The sequence below is a fragment of the Hyposmocoma kahamanoa genome, unplaced genomic scaffold (assembly GCF_003589595.1).
Source record: "Hyposmocoma kahamanoa isolate Upper Pololo Valley unplaced genomic scaffold, ASM358959v1 263, whole genome shotgun sequence".
Lineage (NCBI taxonomy): Eukaryota > Metazoa > Arthropoda > Insecta > Lepidoptera > Cosmopterigidae > Hyposmocoma > Hyposmocoma kahamanoa.
The window spans coordinates 2595582-2616965 of record NW_020653766.1 but is presented as its reverse complement, the minus strand read 5'-3'; the positions used below and the strand labels follow the sequence as shown (position 1 = coordinate 2616965).

At 34.8% G+C, this 21384-nt stretch overlaps 1 protein-coding gene across 2 annotated transcripts in view; it reads right to left on the bottom strand.

The window, feature by feature from the left end:
* Window positions 1-8467: 8467 nt before the first annotated feature.
* The window catches only part of LOC113228969 (potassium voltage-gated channel protein Shal), a 230067-nt gene continuing 217150 nt past the window's right edge, over window positions 8468-21384 (bottom strand). Inside the window, exons 3-6 of one of the 2 annotated variants that reach the window (XM_026462427.1) lie at window positions 18872-19060; window positions 15394-15546; window positions 12743-12859; window positions 8468-8660 (exon numbers count right to left, since the gene is read on the bottom strand). In XM_026462427.1, coding sequence (XP_026318212.1) covers window positions 8562-8660; window positions 12743-12859; window positions 15394-15546; window positions 18872-19060 — 558 coding nt within the window. In that variant the 3' untranslated portion in view covers window positions 8468-8561. The remainder of the gene's footprint in view (window positions 8661-12742; window positions 12860-15393; window positions 15547-18871; window positions 19061-21384) is intronic. The other variant, XM_026462428.1, reaches the window with a different exon arrangement.

Here is a 21384-nt window from a genome sequence, read left to right as displayed (position 1 = left end):
GTGTTCCAATTTTTATTTTTCGTATTTAACAGAACTTACAAGGAATAAAATTAAAACAAAAACACAAAACAGAATTGCCACGTGTTTCTTAATTAACAAATATCAAAGGTGATGGCACCAAATGATCGATATTGTAAGGGAAGTGTATCTATAAATTTGAAATAACTTTTTTATTTTTAAATATAATTTATAGTGATTAGTTTACTCGACAGATATAATCTTCAAGAAAGATTATGCTGTAGTGTTTCAACAAGAAAACCTAAACTAGAATTTCTCCAAATCTCCAGTAATGAACACCCACTAATTAACTAACCACTCATCGATAACGAACACCCAGCAACTGAGATTTACGAATAACAAACGCATTAGGTAATAGGATAGAAAATGTTGTCCTAAATCTTATTACGAAATAATTTCAAATACGACATCGAACGTGGTATTTGTCGGCCACTGGCGCCACCACCTTACTTATGTGGAAAGCAAAAGAGATTTTTTTTCCAAAATGGTGGCTGAGGTCCTTGACGCGAATTTTTATAACAATACATAAAAAATCCAGAACATGACAGGTTCAAAAATTGATAGTGAATTACTTCGTTAATTCGTAAATTTTTCCCAATCGAGAATTGAAATAACTGCTCTCCATCCCTATATAGGTAGGTGCAATAATTATAATTTAGGACGTTTTTCTAGTACTACAATGCAAGTTATTACACTGATCGTTTTCCAATATTTGTTTTCACCGGGTCTATGTGTCAAGTCAAAACCAAAGCGGCTGCGTTTCAAATATAATAGTCACAACATTCTATTCAAATATTTGCTGGAAAGACATTTCAATAAGTGGTTTATGTTTAAACAGGGCATAGTAATATTTCATATATACATAATTTCTTTTTAAATCTTTATTTACGTAGGGTTTTTTCTTAATTAGAAAATGTCACCTTTATATTGACAGGCTCTTAAAACATCATTTACCGTCTTTACTTAATTCCGATATGGACTAGTCTATTTAACAATTTTGCTTCATTTGATCTTGTGGAAGGTAAGAAAATTTTACATACACCAAACTCTGCTAAATTGCAATCGAAACTAATAAGAAACTTTCCTTCTTTCGGCATACATTCTCCACTATGTCACATTCAGCGCAATTGGGAAATTGGACTTTATTTGGAATTCTCATTAAGTACGAGAATCTATTAGAGGCACTTATGAAAGCACTTTTCAGGTTGGTATGATCACAATATGATTTTATCATATCAGAAGAACTATAATATGTACCATCAGTTGTTATGTCTCCTCGAAGCTTGAATGAGACTTTAAGGTACCATGCGCTATGCTCATTAATGTCTGTTATGCTTCCTTCACTCATTATCATAGCAAACCGTTTAATCTTTTTTTTTCTAACTGACCTTTAAGGCTCCTCTTGAGTTTGATGCATCGCACCATTGACTTACAATTATATGGACGTCGGGTCCACGCTAAAAAGTGTCCGAACTTATAGGGCGTTAAAATCGTATACAGAGCGTCATTCACGCTTTAGTCTTCGTTTGTTCGACTGACAGCGAAGCAAGCAAAATTGGACAGTACTGCGATGACATTACAATTTAAATTCAACGTTTTAGCTTATTCATATTCCTTTACATGTCACTACGTTTAAATAGGTTGACTTAGGACATTTTTTTCGTGGTTTTTGTATTAGACCCGTCGTCTATTTATTTGTAAGTCAATGCATCGCACCTTTAGAATGAAAGTAAACCAATACTTTTTGGAAATACGCAAAAAAGATTTGAAATTGTAACATTTTCACTTTTCGTCAATTTCGACGCCTCCAATTAACACTGCCATCTTATTTTTGGGACCTGTTCTGTACTTATTTTGTTTTTACAAAATTCGACTTTTTTGTTTTTTGTTTCTCTTTTTTTACAAAATTCTGGGAGCATAATATTAGTAAATAAATATGGCTGTTTACAAAAATAACAGAAAATTACCAAAAAATAAAGTAGGCGTAGTGATCATTGGGGATTATGATTTATTACTCTGGAAGTACTAATGCTATTGTTAGTTATAGAAAATAATGGTAAAACATTTAGCTTTATAACTCGAAACAGTACACCCAAAACACATTACAGTACCTGCCATCGATACGATAAGAAGAAGACACCATAACGCCCTCTTATTACGCTGTACCCCATTCTATTTCTAAAACATAAATTTATGTTATCGAGTTGTTATATTTCCGGGTTTACAATTGCTTATATTTATTTTTTCAAACAATCAAAAGTTTCTGACTTTTTACAGGCTTGCTTATAGTGACCATAATACCTGAAAGAACCCGAAATATATCTATGTTTATTTGAAAAAACAAGTATACTCGATTTTAAATGTGAAGAAAAGAACAGTTTTATTTTATGTATCTTATTATTTTCGATAAACATTTTTATAAAAAAGCAATGACCTTAAAAGTTCGTAAAAATTACATCTATTTGCCAAGTTTTATTTAAATTACCGGCAAATGCGCAAAACCGGATTCATCCCGTAGTTTGCCACCCTTAGAGGTGGAATATTTTCTTTAATTTTAAATGGGTCCAATATTGTACCCTCTGTCCAACAAAATAAGAATAATCAAAATTGGTTCTCAAAATTTTTAAGTTTCCAAGAGGTATCGCGTAACATACAAACAAAATAATACGTGGTCAAAGACGAAAAGCTAAAATGCGACGTAATTACGTTAGTTTACTTCACATGTCATTAAAAATCTTCATTCCCGTATACGCGCTGGCCAATTTTTTACGTACATTGTTTAGAAAAATATTGCGTAATTTTTTAACGAATTTTTAAATCATAATTATAAATATTATATAACAATTTTGCTTTGACTTTGACTTCAACTGCATAGACATATTAAACCCTTATTGTATACACAGAGAATAAAATAAACTAGAAATAGAATAATTCATATAATTTTTAATAAAATATGTAACAGAAAAACTTAACGGTGGATAAGGCCTATCACACAGTGACTTTCTTTCATGGAGTAAATGATACTAAATCGGTTGACTGACATTGAAAAATGACTTAAAAATAGTGATGTATATAACAAAATAATAGAGTTGAACTGTAAAATTAGAGTTTGCGGAAATTCACATCACGTTTAAAATAGGCCTATTTACGACAATAAAACGGACTATAAAGAAATAAAATACACGTTGACAGCCATTTTAAATCACAGGGATAGACGTATTAAAAGGACATTTTAAAATTTATTTATTAACATCAATATTGAACAAACTTTTAAAATTTCATATCGAGGAAATGATAGAAGAAAAAGTAATAATTAATTTTAAAATTTAAAATCGATACTTACAATGTACTTAGATATATCAAATTGATTACCTCTTTTTTAATTATTCTTAGAAATTGTGGCAATACTTTGGAAGAGATTTTCAACATCGAATTCGGTTTTAAAGTCTACAAAATAAATTTTTAAAATTTTATATTATCTACGCTATTATTCGTACCATTTTTAGAGTGTCATGCATCCGATGCAGTTAATACATTCATAAGTAGTTTTATAATCCGACGCTTAATACTAAAATTGTAACAGTGGTCTGTATTCCATTGCATATTAAGTGCAAGTATAATTTGATAGTTAATTTAAAAAAATATTAAGCTTTTCATTCTTAAGCTCAAGACAGATTTTATCACGGATAACTTAATTTACCTGTAAATAATAATTCGAGAGGTCGGAGGCAAAACCCAGTAAGTATATTTAAATAGTTTCTGTATTACACTCGACTTTACCCATTTCCAGTTTTAAAGGGTAAGGGTGCAGTGAAATTATACGCATGGCACTTGTCAACTTATGTATCAGGGTGACGGACGCAGTGCACTGTATCAGATGCGATTTAAAGCTCTGAGGTGCACTGCAACTGAACAGGCGTGTCGCTTACCACCAGACATCATCATTTCAGCCGAAAGACGTCCATTGCTGACGTCGCTTGCATTCAGCGGGTTTCCGTAATCTTCACTAGGTCATCAGACCACCTTGTGGGTGATCGGTAGCCACTCGATAACTCTTCGGCTTCATCGGCCAACTATTCTACGAGCAATGTGCCCCGTCCACTGCCACTTACGTTTTGCAATTCTTTGACTACTATTTATATGGTTTCCTTGCATAGTCGAGCACAGCCCTTCCCATTGCCCTTTGTGTGACCTTGAGCCTTCTTATGAGGCCCATTTTAAGCTACTACGTCTCAGTGCCGCAAATTATCACTGACAACACTTTTGTGTCGAGATACTTGATGTCACAAAAATATATATAACAGATTTGACGTTCATTTCAACAGGTTTGGGCTTGGCCTCGGATCCCTTGACATTTTCTATATTTAAATAATAAATAAATGGTCTCTCCTTGAAGAATAATTTATTTTCATATTAAAACAATATACTTTCAAAAATTACCTGCTGTTAATATACACGAAAATACAGATCAGACCAGTTTTTTTAAAAATAAATATCTAGATTTAACCATATAATTCTTCTATCTATAATATAACATTCGAACTATTGCATTCATAAGACGAACCACTATAGTTAGGTACATTACAGGGGTTCTACCGAGATATCTTACGAAATAAATGACAATTAATTATTCATTGTTCAAAGTTCATTGCCCTCGCGCTGATTTGGCACCGTGTGGTAAAAATCTCAATAAAAAACGATTGGTTTTTATTTATCCAGTCGCTTTCAATTGCATATACTGAAGTGAACACCTTTGTATGCAATTCTAGTTATCGTTTCGTCGCCTAAATGCTGATCTGGACCTAACTATATATATTATTATTATTATTATTGTTAAATATAGTAATTAGTTAACAAACATTACTCCAAACTCGTAATGGTCCAATGGATCAGCAACTTGGCAAATTTTTTAGTTTTTTTTATTATATCACAATTTTATCTTTACCACACGATCCTAAAGTACATTTTCTCCCAAGCTTATCTCCATAATATTGCCTTTCCCATTCCACAATTTACTAATGCCTACTCTTCACTAACACAGAGTAACAATTTCATATACATAGCAGCCGGTAACTATACACTATTGGACTAACTAGGAAAATAATTTTTTTTTCATAATTTATTGATTCTTTGTACCTAACCAACGACCTCGGAGAAGTCGGCCATTATAATGAAAATATTAATGATATCTTCATTTTGGATAAGGTCAAGCGGGGCAAGAGGAACATTCAGTCGAATGTTTTGAGCTCCCTAGAGCTTTGTTTTTCCTAAAAAACAGTACGTCTTAAAATAATTTTGAAGAAAGTGAACTAAACTTGGCTTTGTTTTTCAGCTTTATATATTTTAACAATCACTACGCTAAATTCAATCCTTACAACGTATTTGCCGAAAACATGCAAATTGTTCTACCGTCTCTTCCCTCAAAAGATTTTGTTATAAAGGTAATGTATATACCGTGTTCTCTAAATTGCACAAGAGTCAAATTTGTTTTTTCCGCCTTCGGATTTGGAGCATCGTAGCGACATCTCTTTAAAATTGTTTGAACTAATTTGTCTATTTCATCGACTGAGAGACTGTAGTGCTCTCTTTAGATTATGAGTTAAGGCTTCCTTCTTCCCTGGTGTTCTTTTTACCCCACCTGATCATAAAGGAATTTTAAAGTAATATGAAAATTCTTACACCAGTTAGTCCAACAGAATGAGTAGAAAATACCAGCCGCATTAATGATTATTTCGAAATAATCGCTTATGAAGGCACTAGAGTCCTAGTGAATTTAAAAACATTAACTAAATAAACTAAGATAGATTCGAAATTTTTTACATAATAATAATGGCTACGTGTTTCAGAAATATTTCGCAGTCTTGCCATTTACAATTTGATTTTTAAAAATCCGTGTATTCTACAAACTTTACACTATACTGTAATAATACGTGATTTAGGGCACCTTCAATTTAAACGCAAAGAACCGCTACAGTGACACTGCAGCCGCGTCAGTATTATTTTTCATACAATAGTTAGAACGCAGTTGCAGTGCCACTTTAGCGGTCCCAATTAGTGAATTAAAAATTACTGAAGCGCTATAAGCCCAATACTCTCATTATTTTAGTAGTTACTTTAGTAGCAGTGGACTTGTTGTGAAAGAGTTCGTCCAGGGAAGTACTGCCACCTTACGTATTTCTTCCGCCAAGCACTAATGTCAGCATTACTGCTCCGGTTTAGAAGGGTAAGGGTACTGGTGAAATCAAGGTGACTGGCGCACTAGCAGTGCCCCTAAAATCTTTGCAATTTAAAGCTCTGAGTGGCACTGCAACTGTTATGGATAGGCGTGTCGCTTACCACCAGGCGACTTGTTCGTCCCGCCACTTGGGATTATAAAAAAAATCTCCGTCGGAAACAATTACTTTCAAGTAAGTAATACTCGACCAATCTTAATGACGCATTATGCGAATTAAGCTTCATACTTGATATTGTTTTTCAATTTGGTGGCGTATTACTTATTTCACAGTAGGTAGCTATTTTGGACGGATAACGAAAGCAGATCACCAACTTCTTCTACAAGCATCTAATATGCAGGCGCTCTAAATTTCAATTGGTACATGGTAGTGCACACAGCCAAGTTCATATTTCTGAAACACATAATATTTTTTATACGTTAAATTTCGGGACACGACAACAGTTGAATTTCGATCACGTGTACGACTAAATAAACTGATGTTATTGATATGGCTCAAACAACTATTGACTATAATGAGATTTGAAACTATTTGTCTTTTCTAAAATACGCTTCTTAGACCTTGTCCAATGTTTCTCAGGGCCATGATACTTATTTCTCGAGTGATTTGTTTTAGCAAACAATTGAAACTTTTCTATTTTAATAGTGAACTTTTTAGCCACTCATCCGAAATAGGTATAATAATTTCTACAACAATATTAGTAACCTCTCTCCTAAGTAAACAGTTTGAATATTGATTGTTATTGAATGTCATGTTTTACTATCATGATATTTATTTATTTTTTGTGAAACTAGCCCAGTGTTATTGCAAAGATCGGATGCAAAAAAATTCTTCAATGTAACTCGATACTGTAAAAAATAATCGCTCTACTGACTAAGCTTCAGAATGAACCTTATGAATTTCTCAAAGTGTTTCTGTGTCTTTTGAAATGAGTTTTTTCGGTTTTTATCATCGTAAAGATTTTTGCTTTGTGTTCGATTTTACAGTTTTAAGACTCCAAAAGCTTATGCATCCAAAATAGGACGTAGGAATAGTATAACAAAAAATAACAAATATTGAAAAATAATGTCGGCATTTGTCATTCACATAATTTTCTGAATCATTACACTTTTGTTTACAACAATTTTGGTTATTATTTAAATTTTTATAACGGCTATCTGTATTGTCCATCGATTTCAATGATCTACACAAAACACCACTTTGAGTAATTAAGAAAAATCTTTAAACACTTTTCTCAAAGATGTTGCTGGTCACACCCTGAGAAACCAAGGTCTCAACATCCACACTAATTTCGCGTTTATTTCTCGTTGTCAATAAGCGAGATTCGTTCCAACAAACATTATTATTAAAATCTTAATTAATACTGTTTCACATTACAACTATATGGATAAAAGAAATCTTATACTGAAAGGACGTTAAAGAATAGAATTCTCATGAGACACAGATTTTTATATTTCTATAGATGTCTAAATTTATATATTTAATTTAATTAATATATAAATTCAACTCAGATAATTTTTATATAATAATAGATAACGTCAGATAGGTGGGACACGACAGTGCGCGGCCAAGTTCTCAATGCGTTGATACCGTGAAATATTCTTAAACAAATTCTGTGTCTCAAATTCAGATAGCAAATCCCGAACCTCGATACAAATCTGATATTTTGTTTTTATATTAGGCAGTATCGTGTTAAGACTTAGACGTTAAAATATTACAGTGATACGTAACCTAATAATTGTTGTTCGCAATACTCCTTTTTGGCCGACTTTGGGCTTAATAAAGTCATTTGCCCTTAGTATTCTTATTAACATACAAATTCTTTCCAATTTAGGTATCGTAACTTGCGTAATATACGCGATAACACGTCTGAGCCAAATTTAATGTCACTAAGATCATATCTACTTATTTATACACCGGAATAGGCACGGCAGTGTCCGGCCAAGTTCGGGCTTCAACACGTCGTAATATCACTTCCGTCTTGACTTCACAAATCACTCTAAGCTTATTTGAGTTGAATTTTAAACCTATGAAATGTTTAAATACATCTAATATGATTCAGCCAAGTTCGACTAAAATTACAATAAATTCAACTTTGAATATTTATACATTTATTCTCACTTACGTGCACGGAATATTTTTATTTTTATTATATATATTTAAATTCAACACAAATATACCTAGAATAGATTAATAATTATAACACCATTATGTGATCGTCTGTTTGAATTTCACTTTGTCTCATTGCACCCCAAGAGTCCATTCTTATGGTTACACATAGGTTTCCATAAGAGTACTAGTAGATGGACCCTAGAAAGATGCTTCAACTAAATATGTTCCATCCATCGCCACACCAGTCTGGTTACCCTGGACCGTGCTCCCAGCAGGAATGTATTTACCGCACGCTTGCTGCAAATACGTAAAAAATATATTAATTTATTTATTACATTCTGGTTTATAATACATTCTTATATTTACAGGCCATAAAGTGCATATTGCAATAGTATAATATATACACGATTTACTGTTTAGTTACTTGTACACTCAAAATAGGTACAATAACATTATGTACATTTAATAACATAACTGTATTTCATAGAGTGTGACTACAAGGGACACAAAAGAAATGAGAGTATACAATTCCTAAAGTACGACCAAATACAGTATATACGTGAATTGTAATTTCTTATATTACACAACAGTTATTGGCCTACCTAAAACATCTAACTACTCCAACTGTACTGATACACATTTGCTTAAGCTTACATCAATGAAGAAGCGAGTTCAACGAGGTTTTAATATCGATAAAATAGACAGCAGAATAGACATCGCTATTAAATAGTCTGTAGTTGTTCGTCAACCAGTCGCTTTAAAATATTACACGTGACATGATGTACCCGTCTTTTGGTAGCGTGGACTTGTTAATGATCTACGAAGTTATTCTATCGACATTAATACCTGATAATGGATAAAAGACACTAACACGGTGTAGGGAAAGTTGAAAATTAAACAAAACAGAAAGGGTGACATTTAGCAGTGTATCGTGTTATGGTTTTATGTGTGCTCTTATACATGCCAATTTAAAAAAATAATGTATTAAATTTGTCAAAATATGTAGACCCATTAGTGTGTAATGTAGGCGTGGGTAAACATAACATTTTTTAATGTGTGTTTTTTGACATTGTGAATTGTGTATGATTTTGAAGATGGATGTCGATTTTAACATTTCATTATAATTACTTACATTTTTATACTGATTATAGTCAATATAACTTCCACTCTGATTTATGAAAAATCTGTAAGGTCAGGTGGGGTATGAGGAACATACTTTATTTTGAGTCAAGTGTTATAAGAATTATGAAATACATTAAACTTGGCTTTGTTTATCACTTTACATGTTTTAACAATCATACCCTAAATTCAATACCTACAAAGTATTTGTCAAACGCACACACTGTGCTAACGTTTCTCTTCCCCGAAAAATGGAATAAGAAGAATGGTCATCGTATTTCCTATAAAGGTTATGTATGTTTAGTGTTTGGTCATGGAAAAATTTCCATTTTGGAAAAAAATATATTTTTCAGAAAAACAAATAGTTTTCCTTTAATTTTCCGCATTTGACGTTGACACCTGTCAAAAGTTGAAGTTACTGAACGAAAACGGTGGAGCCATTAAAACGCTATAACTTGGAGGCGAGAGTGAATAGGCATTATTTAGGTGTGCGTGCTACATCCTCGACCTCATCGTCACTTTCCATCTGGTGAGATGGAGGTCAAATGCGCAATTATTTATATAAACGTAGAGAGCAATTATATTTTTCCAATTTTTCAAAAGTTCATAATTTTTCGGCAATTTTTCGGGAAAAATTTTCACTATTTCATATTTTTCGGAAAATCACATCGTATTCTCAAGATTTTACAACTATCAAATTTGTTTTTTCCGCCTTTTGAATTTGGAGCATCGTAACGACATCTCTTTAAAATAATTTAATTTGTTTAACTGTTTTATCAACTAAGAGACTATAGTGCCAAACTCTTTAGATTAAGAGTTAAGGCTCCAAGTTCCTCTTTCCCCGGCGTTCCTCTTACCCCGCCTGACCTTATTGAATGTATATGAAAAATAATCAGTATATTTAGAGCTACCGCAAATGCGAACATGGCTGACTTCGCACGGCTTTTTCCATGCTTCAGTAAAAAATAGCCAAATAACCAATGTGTGCAGTGTGTTGGCATTATGTTGAAACGTTTTCGTAAAAAGATTATTTTAGTTTCAACAGGGAAATTGCAAATTATTTCTAAAATACAACGACATCCTTACATCGTGAAACATTTACAACACCTCTGGATCTACTGTCCTACAAATTATGTCGCCTTAATCTTTTTAATACAGTTAGAGGTTGAACTACCAAATCATAGTCACCGGCTTCTACATTTAATGGATTTTGCTAACTTAGAACGTCATTTGTGAATACTTATGTATGTTTTTGAATCGGTTTTTTTTTAAGTAACTTCACGGGTTATTACACCTATGCGAGCCTTGATTAAGGATTATTGTTCATAAATTATTGATTGTCTTCTTCTTTTTCCTGTCATTATCCCACGCTACGTGTATTTTTCTTCCACTCTATATATCAGCCATAATTTCCATACTCACACCTATCTTATCCATGTCATCTTTCACACAATCAATTCATCTTTTCTTTGACCTTCCTCTCCCACTCTAACACTCTTCTCGTCACATGACATCCTTCCCTCCGCATGACATGTCCGTACTACCATAACCTATACCTCTCCTTTTCCGTCACTGGCGCTCCTTTCAAACTTCCCCTGATATAGGTACTCATTCCTTATCTTATCCTTTATCGTCACTCCACACAATCAACATTCACATTTCCGCTGAATGCACAGTTCGTACATCCTCTGTTTCCATCGCCCAAAATTCTGATCCATACAGTACGATAGGTCTAATCACGGTCTGTATATTTTCCCCTTTAACTTAAGGGGCATTCGCCGATCGCAAATAGTGCCTGTGACCTGTCGCCATCTCATCCATCTTACACTTATACTGTTCTTAACGTCCCGGTTTATCTCGCCGTCACTCGTTCTGTATCAACCAATATTATGTAAAATATATGCTCATAAATTATTGTATTAACAGATTATTTTCAGGTGATAAATTGAACATTAAGGGAATCACCACTCCCATCAGCTTGAACCGGTCAGAATAACTTTATATCTATTCAATATTTCACACGGTCTTTTTTACTTAAGCCGATTTCAATTTCAATCAAAATTAAATTCAAAAGATTCAAAAAAAAGATTCAAAATCAAAATTAAATGTAGAAATCAACGGCGGCAAGAATTATTCTTCCAACTGTATTTAAGTTTATAAAAAATGGCAGTATAAATAGAATTTTCTAAATAAAAACCAAATTAATTTTAACTTTTACTTTTTTTCATTATTAAGGTACTCTTCGCCATTTCTAAAGAATAAGGCAACAAAAAATTACAATAATATATATCATACAATACGAATTACACAAAAATATACAATAATAAACAATTTGTACAATATTTGCACCCCACATATAAAAAAATAATTTGCTGTCACAGTATAGCGTTTTAGCAAAAGCTTACAAAACAATTAAATTTAATAACGACGACGTTCAAATTACAAGAGTAATAATACAGAAAAAATAACAATTTATATCAAGCGACAGTATTTTGCAGCCAACACCCTGCAGACATTTAAAGCCTGGAACAATTTTGTAGGATAATTACCACACAGCGAATTTCTTGTCCCTAAGCAATAAAACCCCAATACAAAAAAAATCAAGGGCTCGTATTTCAAGCGACCCAAAAACAAAGGCCTAGTTCCAAAAACCTATCTTGAAATCGGATTCAAGACCCAAGACGTTGCGACAAAATTAATAATCATGCATCCTCGCGATCCAGAATTGAACAATTTCTTTTGCGGATCTTAATAAGTCCTTTTTGTTTAGGGCACTTTTCAGATACCATTTGACAAAATAAAAATACGCGATAAAATAGTAACAGTAGAAGTCCTTGTCAATAACATCGTCCAGAAATGTACTACCATCTTACTGCGTTTTGGTTTTGAAGGGTGAAGGGTGCTGGTGAAATTACAGGCACATGGGACTTGTAAACTTATATCTCAGAGTGACGGGCGCAGTGGCAGTGTTCCTCAGATCTTTGTAATTGAAAGTTCTGAGTAGCACTGCAACTGTTGTGGGTAGGTGTGTCGCTTACCACCAGGCGCGCGACTTGTTCGTTTCGTCGTTTGGGATCACAAAAGAAATCCGGAAAATAGTTTCATTTTCAATCAATTCCTATTTCTGATAATATTATATTCTTCTACCTACCACTTATTTAATAACCTCTTAAAAACTTTAAAACTATAAACATCTTATCCCCAGAAGTAAAGCTGTCTACAGATGACCGTTCGCTGCATGGTAACACCATCTGACATACGGGTAGCGGGTCTTCACTGGCCGCGGCCGAAACCGACGTGTCTGACGGCCGCGACGTCGCCGTGTACCGCCGGACGCCACGCATGCGCCCTTTTCTACTCGAGTCTAATAGCAGGACCTGTTAGCCAATTGGATGTTCAACTTTTTGGAAAAAATAGACTTTTTTTTTCATTATAATGGTGTGTATGTGTGTTTTGTATAAAAACCAAAATACATACTAAAAAACAAAGGTTTTCAGTGTACAACGTATAAACGAAAAATATTACAAAACTAGCATAAAGTCTACCAATGAAAACCAAAGGAAATGATGAAAATGTTTAAATTTCTTAACGTATTTACGTCTTTTTACACAAATACTGATAATAATGAAAAATAAAACGAAAAATTTATTACAAAACCAAATACAATGTATAGATGGAAATCTTATTCTAGCTTTAAAACATACATTCGATAGGTTCGTTATTATTTTATCGTCATCTAAAGACATTCTACTAATCATACTTACCTAAAATTTTGCCTCAAAGCAAAAAGATGATATGTTAATCATGAGTACGTATTAATATTAAATCTGTAACTATATCATATACCAATTTTTTAAAGAGCAGCTCCTTGTCACTTTAAGAACGTCCAAGTTCTTTTTTGATATATTTTTCAATCCTACAAATGTAAAGTACAATCGACAACAAAAGCAAGCTCGATTTCTGGCTTGTCCACATAACATAATAGCTTATTTTGCGGGTCAAGCAACAACATTGGAGTTTTAAAAACACATTCGGTGACTTAGCGACACTTTTTTTGGCAAATAAGTAATTTTCAGTACGGATCTGAATAAAAATATCATAAACTGGTTATCAAAACATGTGATTGTAATCGTTATTTTAAATACATGAGCGTAATAACCGCTCACGCGATACATGCAGCCGTTGACGCATACCACACCTAGAGGTGATGATTTTATACCGATTTATCGGATATCGAAGTTATAACAGGTAAAAAAACTAATACTAATTCCTATTTCGGTAACTACTCTAGCAAACCATAAAGTTTTTAATGCCTGGGTCTGTCATTTAAAAAAAATAAACAACTTGAAAAATACGTCATGACAATCGTTTGTGTTATTGTTTGGGCTGGTGATTTCGGTGTTCATTTATTGAAAACATAGCGTAAGTAGCGTTTTTTAAGTTTACCCTGAATATAAATGTTTATAAACTATACTTTAAGGAGTAACTTCATGGTAAATGTTAGAACCACTCAAACGTAATATTATCATATTTACCCAAGTACCTACACCAAAAATTTCATTAGTGCTTTTTAAGTGCAGGATTTGCGGTGTATTACTGCATTTTATTTGAGATGTTTTTATTGTAGTACGGAGGGTGTGTTTAGCAATGCAGAATAATAATTTTTATTTATATAAACTTGTATTTAAACTGAATCCTTTTCTAATTTGCGAAACCAAATAGCCGGCATTTTGCGGTAAGATGAGCGCATCGCGTGAGCGGATAAAAGGTGGGTAGAATTATTATCGATTATGAAAAATTTATTCAGGTCCCCACTGTTTCCACATCGAGTGCTCAGGTAATGAGTACCTGCCGTCGAGGGCGTGAAGCCAGGCCTAGAGGGCTCACGCACCGAACAGACCGTCGGCGCTTCTGCCACCAAAATAACACCTTCACTATAACATATTCTTCTCTAGAGAAGACCCTTGACACGTACAATAAGTTTGTTCTCACAAATATTTAAACAATCTACAATAAAACAAAATATAGTGTGAATATTTGTAGGTTGGTTTTACATAATAAACTTATGAAAAGAAAACCACTGGTGCTGTATACTCGTATTATTATTTTATTAAAGAAATAGTAGTCAAAAGCCAAAAACTTTGTTGTTGCACTACTACATAAAAGCAAGTGTTGTAGTAAAAATTGTAAAAGTAGGCTTTCTAAGTCTACGGCTATGTAGTTAGATAAAATATGTCTAAAAATTAAGTACATTCAATTTCTTTTTTGTTTTATTTAACGCATTGTTAAGTTTTAGTAGCTACGTAACAAAATTTCATTTGTTTTACTCTTCTTCACCAGTATTGTAGATAGGATTTGAAACTATTTTTCCGGATTTAAAACGCGTATATTTGTTTTTTCAAACAAACCGACGTTTCGGGTCCTTTACAGGTCCCATGGTCACGGTTAACTGAGGTGGTACAGTCTTCAACCAGTTATGTCTAATATTAATGCAAACCACCCTATTTTTTCATGATAGTTACAATAGTTATTAATTAAATACCGTATTTTTAATTTTACAAAGAAAACATTCCAATTTACGCTACATTAAGTTTTACAAATTATTTTATTGAATGAATTTTTATTAAGTTTAATTTATTATTAATTATTAATAGAAATTAGAATAAACTAAAACATATTAATTAGTACTGCAGTCTTATGTCTATTTGGGATTTTTCATTAGAGGAAATACTGTAAAGGTCCCGAAACGTCGGTTTATTTGAAAAAACAAATATACGCGATTTAAATCCGGAAAAATAGTTCCATTTCCTATGTGTAACAATCGCGAAAACCTAAGAACTCGACAGTATTGTAGAATTAGAAACCAGTACACCTAAACGTAATTTTGTAATAACAAAAAAAATGCAATCACCTGATATTTTTGCGGGCAGCACCCGCATCGCGCGCAACAGGCGAGCAGCGCGGGCGCACGACTCGAGTGCGCAGGCGACGCCAGCGGTGACGGTGACCCTGGCCGCTTCGCTGCACCGTTGAAGGGATTCTCCATCTCTACGAACTCGCGGTCCTGTAATTTGGAAGGTTAAAACATTATTTACAATTTATACAGTTGACAACTCAGTTTTAGACTTGATGTTGAATCTGAGTTAAATATCAGAAGTCAAGACTTTATGATCACGCAACTTATTGCGGAAAAGGCATGGTGTTTATTTGTTTCAGCTTTTCGAAGCGAAACGCATAGCGTTTTTTTTTTCGACCTTACAGCCTGGACTTAAAACTTTTTCTCACCAGTGTAATACGATTTCGCGTCTACAAGTCTATTGACTCCCCTACATCGCACTGCTATTACAATAGTGTTGTAACTCAAAATAAGTGAATTTCAATATTATGTCATTACTGAAAGTAAAATTTGATTCTATACCCGTCAATAAAACCGTCGTTAGAATATTGTAAGAAATAATTAAAAGATATCTACTTAACTCTTTATGTCATCTAGATCAGGCCAAAATAGTCCTTATTCTAAATGTGAAATAACGTTTTCCATTTTATTTTTAAATATATTTGGCAAGTAGAAAATTGTTTAATTGTCTGTAATAAACTATAAGCCTTACATAAATTTCAATGATCTTTCACTGGAAGCGAGTAATTAGTTTTTCATCGTTTCTGAGAAGTAACACTTTTTGATTTATTACACTATTGTATTAACAGTGCGATATGTGAAAGGAAACCCGTGCCCAGCAGTGGGACATACAAATGGGTTAACGATGATGATGATGTGCAATGACATGATTGTTTTTGTCATTTTATCGTTGTTTGTCTGCGATTTCTTTGATACTACTCTGGATTATATAAATTGTTTAATAAACATGCTATCTGGTCTTGTTCGCTTGTTACCATCCGATACACGTACATAAAGTTAACTTTAAAGGTCTATCCACACATATCCGGGCCGGGCGCCGGGACGGGGCTGCAGTTCATACAAACTAGCACGCCCCGTCCACGTCCCGGGCACGGCCCTGATGTGTGTGGATAGTCCATAAGAGTCGATGAACAGTGAAATTGTTGAATCAAACACCTTGGAAAAAATACATAGTAACATTGAGTATATACACTGATTTACTACACGATGTGAAAACACGATCCTAAAAATTCACATGACAGAACAAAACACAACACTTACCTCGAAATTTTACAAGAAAACCGTTGTAGTCAATTGGTACTTTACATGTAACAATATTTTTTTTATATATCAACTGAACTAATCAGGACACGTATACTATACGATATACATTTATCGAATGCCTTTAATATCGTTTGTAAAAGAATAAATTCTGAAATAAAGCCTGTGTCCTAACGCTCGTCTTAAACTAAACCCTATTGGTACGGGAAAAATTTTGAATTCAAGCCGAGGTACTACGGGTCTTAATCATCAGTAATAAAAAAAACAATCACTAATTTTTAATAAACATACTCTAGTATTTATAGTGTAGTTAGTAGTAGAATAATGTAAAAGATTTTTAATTGAGCATTGCTTATCTTTGTTTATACATTTTACTTGTTCACTTATATGTACAGGCCACGCGAGACGCCATCTTGAATTATTGACTAAAGACGGTAGTATTATGTGACTAGTACCATTGACTTACAATTATATGGACGTCGGGTCCGCGCTAAATAGTGTCCGAACTTATAGGGCGTTAAAATCGTATACAGAGCGTCATTCACGCTTTAGTCTTCGTTTGTTCGACTGACAGCGAAGCAAGCAAAATTAGACAGTACTGCGATGACATTACAATTTAAATTCAACGTTTTAGCTTTTTCACATTCCTTTACATGTCACTACGTTTAAATAGGTTGTCTTGGGACATTTTTTTCGTGGTTTTTGTATTAGACCCGTCGTCCATTTATTTGTAAGTCAATGTGGACACTGCAAAACGTAACCACGAAATTCTCAAATCTTGTGGTTCAAGAATGTTTAGATGAATTTACACGAAGAGCATAAAGCTTTCAAGTCATATACCATACATACTTCCCTCTATAATTCTGTTTTCAGCACAGCCAAAATAAACAGACTGTCTCAAATAGAGATTTCACAAATTCACTTTAAGTAATAAATTGATGCTAGTAAATCGCATTAAATTGCGATACCTTCTAGGCCTCTTGAAAACATAATAATATCAGAATACTTCGGCAGTACAGTATTATTTTTAATGTGAAGTAAGGGGCAAATGAGCAGAGCTTGGTAGGAGAACATCGTTGTCCAAGGACATTATCGATACTAGAGTAGCAAATAAATGTAGGCCATATAAATATTTCTCAATGCCCGATAATGAAGACCAGCATGAAAACCGTTAGGAAACTACAAATATAAGATTATAGAACGTGGCTAGAAGACGTCGGTTCGAATCCGGCTGGATCTAAGGATTATTTTCTGAGTGTTCGATCTTTGTATTAATAATTATAACAAACTAGTGGAGTAATTTCACATAAAAAATAATTTAATATCAATTCAATAAAAATTTAAATACAATGAATAGCGACATCTCTAGCCAGGGCTGGTAGCTGTAAAGGTATCTAACTGGGTGACGAAATACTTAAGAATTATCATAGATGGCGCTACAGCTAAAAAGTCGTTGAATAAACCAAATACAAAGACTCGACAACAAACACATAAAAATTCGTGAGGTCCGCTGGTTCGTTCCGTGGCTTAATTGGCATAGCGTCTGGCACGGTAAGTTAGAAGACGTATGTTCGAATCCGGCCGAATCGAAGGAATTTTTTCTGAGAGTTCGATCTTTGTATTAATAATTATAAGATTAGACATTTTGGGGGGTCTACTCTAGTTCGCCGTTCAACTTTCGTCGAAAACAATGACTTTCGCATAAGTAATACTCGACCAAATTTAAACACAATCTCAAGTATGTAGTATGTATCTTTTATTTGGTCGATTATTACTTATTTGACTATCATATCTTCACAGGGCCTGGACAACAGCAGACGGTAGAAGGGATATCCATTCTCTCGCGGCGTTTAGCTTCTACTTCTACTGATAACTTAATTATTTATTCTGTAAATTGAGTAAACTAATGATACATTATGATTATTGTTACTTTTATTTTAATATCCTTATTTCTGACCCTTAATAATAATGCATGGCAGTTTTAAGCCGTCCTTCACTAAACAAACAAACGTTTACTTTGATGTCAAACGTTAATGACTCTTGGTTCTTAAATAATCTCAGTACGGAATACGGAATAGTTTGCCTCCCTTAGGGGTGGAATATTTTCCTCAAATTTGAATGAGACCACTACTGAGATACCCTCTGTCCAACAAAAAAAGAATCATCGAAGTCGGTTAAAAATAAGTGTTCTACGCTATGAAATTTTCCTTACCGTAGTCTTCTCCAAACACCTGAGTAGATGGTGATGCTGCAATTCGAAGATGTCTTCATCCCTTCCATCGTTGTCCAGCTCTACGCCCGATTCCTGCGCCGCAATGCGAGCCTCTGCGGCTTTTTTCTTGTTTACGAAAGCTGCGCCTGAAGATGCTTTTGCTATGCGAATGCGAGCGAGACGAGCTTTCTGCAATTTGGAAAATGTTACAGTTCAGAAAAATACACACTTGGGATAATATTAAGCCTCCCTAAATTTATAAATACCAACAGTAGGGCTCCTTGTGAAAGAGTTCGTCCAGGGAAGTACTGCCACCTTACCTATATCTGCCGCCAAACAGTAATGTGGCCATTACTGTGTTTCGGTTTTGAAGGGTAAGTGTGCTGGTGAAATTCAGGCACATGGGATTTGTCAACTTATGTCTCAGGGTGACAGGCGCAGTGGCAGTGTCCCTCAGATCTTTTCAATTTAAAGCTCTAAGTGGCACTACAACTGCTAAGGACAGGCGTGTCGCTTAACATCCTGTCACTTGGTGTTATAAAAAAAGAATAAACCATAATATGTTACGGCGTGCTTACTCTTCTTGGCAGGAGCGCTGCCATGTACCCAGTAATGATCAAATTCCTTGACAAATAAATGAATTTAGACAACTTGCTCTGGTCCCAAAGTAAGTAGAGGATAAGCTAGATATCCTCCGGTCCCTCCACGCGCTTAGGTTATTGGGAACTGAAGAGACGTCGGTTTTCGGCGTCGAGAAGTGAGCGTGTCTTACTGTTCCGCCACCAATGAGGAGATTTCGTAGTGGAGTCAGAGTCGTATTCTAGAACTCTACTCAATGCTCAAGTCAGGATTGCACTGGAAACACAAGCACTGGAAATACGACCCTAATGGCAGGGACTTGAATATGATTTCCAGTGCTTTAAACCATACCTAAATCCTGACTTGAGCATTGAGTAGAGTTCTAGAATACGACCCTCAGAGTCGACGGCTTAGCGGTGGGAACGGGCAGTGAGCGTGCCTACAGCTCCGGTACCTTTCTGGAAAATAGAGAGGGTACTGTACGTGCACCCGGGGCGGCTCACCCTAGGCACTAGCCTCTCGAAGAACCGGATGAAGTCAAGTGACAGAGGTCTGTGATAACCCAGTCCAGGGGCAGATCTGGGGTCATGACCTGAACTTATAAGGTTCCAGTGCGTGCACAGGTGTAGTGCCGTTCCCGCATAACCAAGAGGTTGATAGGGAGGGGCACTACAAACAAAACTTATGTAGAATGATATGGGTCTGTCCCGGCCGGGGATCGAACCCGGGGCCTCAGAGATGGCGATACCATGTCAAAAGTCAAAGTCAAAATCATTTATTTGCTAGATTACATTTAGCAAGATCTTAGTGTATAATAATTAAAAGTACAGTATTCAACCTATATAGGTGTGCAAATTTTGTTACGTTGTATACAATATCTTGACATCTATATATTAATATTTCATGTCTTAAATTCTAAGTATTCTCTGACGGTATTGAAACAGTGATCCATTAGCCAAACCGACTAGGCGTTTTTAAAATCGTGACCCCAGTAATAAAAACCGATGTGCAAGCCACTAGTCTTAGATCGTCGATCGCTGTAGTCGCTTGTGTAGAGATGCTAAGAGACGATACATTCACGATAACGTTGAGAAATGCGATTCCACTCAGATCTGGAAATTCCTAAAGTCCATTGGGATTGGTCGTTCCACTGCTTCTGGTGATTCGTCCCTTCCTGATCTTAACGCGCTTAATAGACATTTTTCCCTACCCCCTGTTACTTTAGATAAGCATCGTAAAAGCGCTACTCTTCGCATTTTGGCTGACTATACTTTACTATGTACCTCTTTCTCCTTCCCGACTGTTACCGAATGTGAGGTCAAAACCCATATTCTCTCTATTTCTTCTACTGCTGTTGGCAATGATGATCTCAGTTCCCGTATGATTAGCCTCATACTCCCTGAACTTGTCCATATCCTCACTCATGTTTTTAACTTCTCTTTAGAAGCTAGTTCTTTCCCTTCTCATTGGAAACTCGCCCATGTTATACTTTACCCAAAACATCTAACCCTACTTGCCTTTCCGAATTCCGTCCCATCTCCATTCTCCCATTTCTATCCAAAGTCCTCGAACACATTGTCAACAAGCAGTTAATGTTGTATCTTTCTTCTAATAAGTTGCTTTCCCCGTTTCAGTCAGGTTTTCGATCTGGCCATAGCACTGTGACTGCACTGTTGAAGGTAACAGATGATATTCGCCTCGCAATGGACAATGGTCTTCTCACTTTGCTTATACTTCTGAACTTCAGCAGTGCTTTCAACGCTGTGGACTTTGACGTATTGCTTGCTTCCCTTCGCTCTTTTAATATTTCTCCTTCGGTTATAGCTTGGTTCGACTCCTACCTCAGAGGCCGCTCGCAGTGTATTCGCTCTGACGAGGCTTCCTCTGATTGGTGTGACTTAGTTGCTGGCGTTCCTCAGGGTGGTGTTCTTTCC